The sequence below is a fragment of the Glycine max genome, chromosome 4, assembly GCF_000004515.6.
Source record: "Glycine max cultivar Williams 82 chromosome 4, Glycine_max_v4.0, whole genome shotgun sequence".
NCBI lineage: Eukaryota > Viridiplantae > Streptophyta > Magnoliopsida > Fabales > Fabaceae > Glycine > Glycine max.
Window position 1 is genome coordinate 5,148,760 of NC_016091.4, and position 7,333 is coordinate 5,156,092.

The 7,333-nt window shown below is 31.9% G+C and overlaps 1 protein-coding gene across 2 annotated transcripts; it reads right to left on the bottom strand.

Moving 5' to 3' along the window:
• Window positions 1-331: 331 nt before the first annotated feature.
• On the bottom strand, window positions 332-5,064 carry LOC100793913 (two-component response regulator ARR12). Of its 2 annotated transcripts, XM_014774498.3 has the most exons (6): window positions 4,692-5,064; window positions 4,145-4,297; window positions 3,390-3,788; window positions 2,782-2,858; window positions 1,483-2,694; window positions 332-909 (listed from the first exon to the last, which is right to left on the bottom strand). In XM_014774498.3, exons 1-5 carry the CDS (start codon window positions 4,819-4,821, stop codon window positions 1,483-1,485), a joined length of 1,971 nt encoding a protein of 656 aa, XP_014629984.1. In that variant the 5' UTR covers window positions 4,822-5,064; the 3' UTR covers window positions 332-909. The 2 variants fall into 2 exon arrangements, with proteins under 2 accessions (XP_014629984.1, XP_014629985.1); XM_014774499.2 differs by lacking the exon at window positions 2,782-2,858 and having other exon boundaries at window positions 1,483-2,723.
• Between the last annotated feature and the right edge of the window lie 2,269 nt (window positions 5,065-7,333).

The following is a 7,333-nucleotide window of genomic DNA, read 5'->3' on the forward strand; positions in this document are numbered from 1 at the left end:
TGCCATCTGAACATTACTCTGAGACGGGTCGTATGGTGCCAACCGTCAATTTCTGTTTTCCTTTATCTAGAAAAAAATTGATTCCTTTGTCACTAAGTTTATTTTAAATATTTAAATATATATACACATATAATAAATTATAAAAGTATTAAAATATCAATAGTTAACTTCACAATTACTATAAGCTTATAATTATGCATTTTAATTTCTAAAATCATCTTACTTGAAATAAATCAAATACTAAATAAGTTTAAAATCTTGCACGCCATACAAGATTTTATATACTGATACGGCAATGAATAATATTAAATGCACAATTTTAGCAAAGGCATTTCCAAGCATAAAAGGGGGCATCCATGTTTATTGTCATTCATCATAATCACTACAATCTTTGTTTATGGATCCCTAACATTTTACAAATTTGCAACCCCAGATCTCTCCCCATCTGCTACACAGAGTGCAGCGAGGAGTGAGAAAGACACAGGTTCAAGTGGGTTCCACCTGGACCTTTTGTCTCTCTCTCCTCACTACAAGTGAGGCTGTGAGAGAAGATCTAGGTCCAATTTGCAGGCCAGCATATCTATGTAGATTAAACAAAGTGATTGATACTTCATAATGCATTGCTGGACCTGAAGGCAAGGACAACAAAGCATTTGTATAAAATTAGAAAGCCCTTAATGGAACAAACCTAGAAAACTTTACCCAGGAAAAAGTAATCTGGAGAAGCTAAAGCCTATAGTAACTATGAGAAGAAAAAAGTGGTTAAACACAATGAAAACTACAAAATTCATCAACGAGGATGTGCATGATATGCTGGTATGTGCTGCCAAACCTGCTACCACATAGATAACCCACCAGAGTAATTATTGCAAATGAGGTTTCCATCAAGTGTTTCATCTTATCTTTCTCCTGCATGGCATGAACATGGTACTGAATGAGCATGGGAGGAAAAATATTTATGACAGGTGCAAGATAAAATGCTAGAACGATCAACAAACACACTAAAATACTAACTAGACCATAAGTCAAATGCTAAAATAACAAGGCTATTTATTCCATAGAAAACTGTTTTACCAATCCTGCATAGACAAATAAGATGCTTTTAGCCAATATGTGAGTTCAAAAGCATGGCGGAAGTTGCTGTTGTTATTTGGCAGATCTACCACAATGGACATTAATGACTGTATTTCTACTATCTAATCAAAGGAGAATGACATACAACAAGTATGTGAGGCCAGGGAGAGAAAACTATGATTGGTGGGGTGGGGATGGTATCAGCCTAATTCAAAAGACTCACATGCAATGATTGTATCTAAATAAAAGCTACAAAACAGATAGGTGATTGTATCAAAATTTTATATGGTTTAAACTTTAGAGCCATTAAGCATGTGAGCACTTACTGTAGCCAATATGTTAAACATAAGTCATACAGAAACATATATGGGAAAACCCTCAGTATATTGAATAAATAAATGTTATTACCTATTTCATCATTGAACTGACCAAGTCTTCCAGTGAACCAAGATTATTAGAGAAATGATTTTCTTGAGATTTTTGCTGGTCCATGGTATTCCCCTGATGTTGTTTCAATAAGGTCTCATCAGTTAACTCCACAAACCCTTCATGCTTCATTTGTAAGGGATCACAATAATTAAAATCCAAGTTTCTGTGTAAGACCGAGTTCGTTGCTGCATGGCCAGCTTGAACAGCAGCCCCATTGACTGGAGTCAGTGAGTTTATTGACATAATATTTGAATGGTGAGTAGCATCCTGATTATGGTCATCCCACCCTTGAAATGGCACATTACTGCTTGTATGCCCAGGTCTGTTAGTAAAAGTCATTCCTTCAGAGTGCATTTCTGTCATTGAATCATGGGATTGCCTGGACAATGAAGTGATGGATGGACCACTTAGATTCCCACCTTGCAAGGGTACAGAAGCCATGTTATCTGCAGGAGGTATATTAGTCTGTCTAAAACATTCACTTGGAGGGAAAAAGTTTGTCTGGATCACAGATGGCTGCACAGCACTTGTCCAATTATCACTATATCTACCTTGATCCAGCAAAGACAAAGAAAATTCCGAATGTTGAGAGGCTACTGAAGAAGATAATGTTCCAATTCTTACACTCCCTTGTGAGCCTTGAGGGCGTGGTTCCAACATCAAGGCATTGTTTGAGAAATGCACATCTGAAGTATGAGAGACAGAGTTGGTTATTTTTGGTCTTGGATCTGGGAGTTTATTTGGGATAGGAAAAGTTGTTTTGGCATCAAAAACAGTGGTCAGGTTCTGAACAGACATAACAACCTTATTGTTTTGCAGTTGATCAAGCCCTACAGACACTGTCATTCCCTGAACACCATTCTGATTAACAGGAACAATGACTGACTGGAATTTATGATGATCATTGGCATTGTTTAAATTTTGTGATTGACTCAATTGAAGTACTCCAGAAGGAAATCCATGCACATTCAAACCAGCAGGAGTGTTCAATCTATTAATTATCCCACTAGGTGGAAAGGATCTGAAATTATTGTTATGAAGCTGTCCGGAACCACTTAATGTTTGTACATGTCCAACCCCGCTCACCGAACTCATTCTCAAATAGGATGGATCTGCAACCCCTAAGGCCGCCACCATATTGGCTTGTTGGTTAGCCACACAGCTAATTCTTTTCAGATAAAGCCTATACTTCTGCAGCCAATTCATAAAGCAGAAACATTCTGTGAATGAAAAGGTATATGTTACATTAAATTGAAGCACAAAAGAATAGAAAAATGCCTGAAGATGGCTTGCCACATTCTCCCTTGTAAGCTTTTCAACATTCATCAAATCAAGAATTTTTTTAGGTACAGCCTCTGCCAGCAAAAGAACAATATCATGAAGCCCAAACTCTATCAGTAATGGAAAATTACGTGGCATGGCATAAAATTTGAATAATTGTGACATGGCTAAAATATGTTTGTGATCCCTAATAAATACCCAAATTTTGTGTTTACTCCCTAATAAATTTTTTCTTTGTTTTTGCTCCCTGATAAAAACAAAAATTTTGTTTTTATCCTTGGCACTCAATGTAAAGAAAAAATTTATCAGAGAGAAAATGCACAATTCAGATATTTATTAGGGATCGAAAACATATTTTAGCCTTGTGACATCACATTTATCCCAAGGGTCACTTAAAATAAGGAAGAGTAATTGAGAAAGTCTTCATAATAATTACGAACATATATATGTTCTGAAAATTGGATTGATAATGTAAAACATCTAACCGGATATTAAAATCATCAAGATAATAAAAAATGAGAACAACAATTTGAATAAGCTCGTGAAGAAATTGATAAAAAAGTTATTACAATTGTTTTAATACTGTAGAAGAGTCAAGAACATACTGTCAATGCCTAGCTGATTAACAGCAGCAACAAACTTGCGGTGCAGGTCCACAGACCAAACAACCCGAGGCTTCTTCTGGGCTGATGGGTCCTCATTGTCAAGATCATTCTCCTGATCCTCATCTTCATCTTCATCTTGATCCTTCCTTTTCTTAGTCAGCTTCTCATTTTGATCAGAATTTCCTGTTCCTGATGACCCTAGTCCATTTCCACTATTAGAAGTAGGTTTGTCTAGGTTGCTGGTTTTGTTCTTCTCCTTTGAGTCAAACTTCTTCCTCCTGATTACATGCTGCCAAATGTTCTTGAGCTCCTCCATTCTCACAGGTTTCAGCAGATAATCACAGGCCCCATGAGAAATCCCCTTCATCACCATCTTCGTATCACCATTTGCAGATAACACTGAAATCAAACATTTTATAACATCAAAGGTTCTCCAAAAAATCATGGAAACCACAAAAATAACTCAAATCAGCCTTCCTAAATAAGTTTATTTGCACATCACATTTTCACATTTATCAAAAACCAACTATGAAACTTAAACAAATTCTATTGTAGGACTTGACTATTATTATACATAAACATAATAATACACTTGAATATTTAAAAAGAGAACATTAGAAAACTGATTATTTGATATCTAAATAGCTTAAACTGATTAATAATTATATCAACAATCAATAATGAGAGTCAAAATGAAGAAACGGTAAAGATGAACTACTGAAGATCACATATAACCATACAAGATCCAAACTTACTTATGACAGGAAGATCCATCTCAAGTCCCACTAGCTCAAGCAGCTTAAATCCATCCATGTCTGGCATGTGTACATCACTGATTACCAGGTCAAACTTGTCTTTGTGTTCTCTCAACAGAGCCAACGCCTTTATTGCTTGATTAGTCGTGGTTACTGCAACCCCATCCACAATAACTAACATAAATATCATTCTGAAAGAGCAAAGTGCCACAATACAAATCCACAACATAAAACAATAGCCAAATGTTCATAAAAGAAAAACATTTGTCCCAAATAAATATTCAGATCCTGCATTTAAATCCAAGTCATAATAGACATTCAAAAAAATGTATACAACCTATAACAGAAACTTCCTCTACAACAAGTGAACCTATAACAGAAACTTCCCTACAAACAATCTCATGAATAAAAGTATATCCATGTTAAAACATCAGGAACAAAAGAATTTGAAACAGAACACCAAAATCTAAGAGAAAGAGCAAAGCACAAACCAAAACCCTAAATCATGAATAACAATAAAGCAAAAGCAAGAGTGGAAGATGTGAACCATGATATTGACATCTTTGGAGGAGAGTTTTCAGAACCAAGAGGCAAGTGGGGTCATCATCGACGGCAAGAACACGCATTCCGACGGGGAACTCGTCGCCGGAATCATTCCTTTTCTTCTCTACGGTCATTTTCTTCTTCAATCTTTACACACTTGAACTCTGTTTTGTGGGTCTGAAAACCAAAACCCTGAAGCTATGAAACAGAGGAGACAGGAAAACAACAAAAAATTGTTTATTTTGTGAGGAAGAAATAGTAATTTCTGAGGGGAATGTGAATGAATAATTGAAAAGAACAATAAATGGAAAGAAGGAGCGAAAAAGTTGGTCTTTTTGTGCTTATTTGTGTGTGTCAGCGTGCAACAGTAGAACGTGAAAGTGATGGAATCTGTGACTATATATGGACTATGGGAGAGTGAAAGAATGAGCTATTATTGTGTGTTCCTGTTCCTAATACATTATGGTGGGTTGTTCATGCAAATTAAATCACATCTTTGGATAAATTTCTAGTACTTTTAAAATAAGAAAATAAAAAAAAATGAGATTCTCCTGTTAAAATGATATTTTTATAATTTGATTTGTAAATCCCATCTTGTCTTTTAGAAAAACTGTGGATCCATCTCATTCGTTAAAGTTATTATACTAAACAAATATTTTGGTCTATGTTTGATTTGAAAAAGATTAGGAAATAACACAACTCAAATAGACAAGAACATGACAAAATCTCAAAAAATTTTGTTAATGAGAAAAGACATGAAATCATTTTTTGTCTCATGTGTACAATATTAAAAACATGCATATACTCCTATTTATATTTCTTTAATAACATAAAAAATAATAATTAAATAACGCAATCATTTTGAAAAAGGAAATATCGAATTTTCTATTCTAATCTCTCTCTTTTTATTTTGATAAACTCATTAAATTTGATATTAATTATATTAAGAGAACTGATATTAGATATTTTAGTCAAATTTATATTATTACTTATGTTGTCTATTATTTGTTAAATAATATATAAGATAAAATTATCTTTGTAGCTTGTGTTTTTGTTTTGTCTTATTCTTCTTCTTGTCGTGTTCAATATCATTTGTGAGGATTTTTACAAGTTAGTTAATAAAGAATTTATTATAACATAAGAAGAAGTTTATTTCATTTTATTCTTCTTTTTTTTTTCCTCTCTCAGTGACGCTTCTAAAAAAACTTACACAAACATTATTCAACTTATTTACCAAAACATCAAAATTTATTAAAAGTAAAAAATTCTCATAGTTTTTGCCTTCAAATCTTAATATCATGACTTATAGTTTTTTGTCTAAAATTTTGGCAAGTTTTTACTATTTTTTAAAATTATTATATATCTAATTTCCCAACATTCAGATAAAAAACTATTTTTTAAAAAATAATTTTTCTTAATTTAAAAATCAATAGATTTAATTAAATTGTGAAAAAAAAACTCAAAAGATTAAACTCCTATACAATTAGCCCACAAAAAATTTCCTATACAATTTTTTGGTGTGCAATGAAGGAGTGAGTCACACACAAAAAAAAATTACAATTTAAAATTCCAGTAAAAAATATAGTATTTAACTTTTAGCTAAAAAAAACTTAATAATTATATAATTTATTATAATTCTATTGATAAAAAATATTAACAACTCATTTACATGGCAAAAATACATTCATCTCGAGGACTTTTTAAATGGTAGACAGGTTGTCTTTTTTATTATTACATATTCATTTCCTTTTTATTTAATTAAGTAATGCACATATCTCTTAGTATAAAATAACATATGAAACTTTATTAGTAGGAGACACCTATAGAAATTCTTCCATAATTATTTACTCTATGGTTTAAGAGAAAACGGTAATATTTATATGCCGTGGAAATAAAACTATATTATATTTTTACTTCTTTTAATTCAGTATTTGACTCATATATAATTTTAAAGAAATATAAAGTTTTGATGAGGTTTTTTTGTCTACAATAACAATAATAAAACTTTCATACAAGTTACACAAATTCTCCATCATTAAGAGGACCTAAATTTTAAAGAGTTTTTAATACCATCTCAAAGCAGGTGAGTATTTTTGAAAAAATAGAAGAAATATAAGTGCAATTTAAAAATAACCAAGAGAAGGCCAGTGTCATTTTTTTTTTCCAAATATATATTTATAGCACTAATCTTAATCAAAATCTTAAAGTCAAGCCAAATCTCAAGATTTGTGAAAAAAAATTTGCGCGTTGTTGTCACGCTCTCAAAAGAGAACCGAATCTAATCAGAATATTTTTCTCATTCATGGACATTGGCCGGTGCTCGGATAGAAATTGTCTTAATTGATAGAGGACTTTTTGGCTTTTCGGTATAAATATTATTAATCTGTTATAGTTTTTAAATTTGTTTTTGTAATATATTATAAATAAAGAATAATTATAAAAATAGATTTCAAATGAGAATAATTGACTGTTAATATTTTTTTTCAATAATATTTTTATGAATCGTAAAAAACCAACATAAATTAATAAATAATTCGTTTTTAGTATGATTAAGTTGGCTTATTGATTTGTGATTAAGTTTTTAATTTAAAATTAAGTATCATCCACTAATAGTCATTTAAGGGTCCAATTTTATTTTAGTTTTTT

Coding starts and splice junctions, on each gene's coding strand:
- LOC100793913 (XM_014774498.3), bottom strand. CDS start 4,821: ATGACCGTAGAGAAGAAAAGGAATGATTCCGGCGACGAGTTCCCCGTC. Junction 3,789..4,144: donor GATGGATCTTCCTGTCATAA/GTAAGTTTGGAT, acceptor GTTTGATTTCAG/TGTTATCTGCAAATGGTGAT. Junction 2,695..2,781: donor ATGTGGCAAGCCATCTTCAG/GCATTTTTCTAT, acceptor AATTGGCTGCAG/AAGTATAGGCTTTATCTGAA.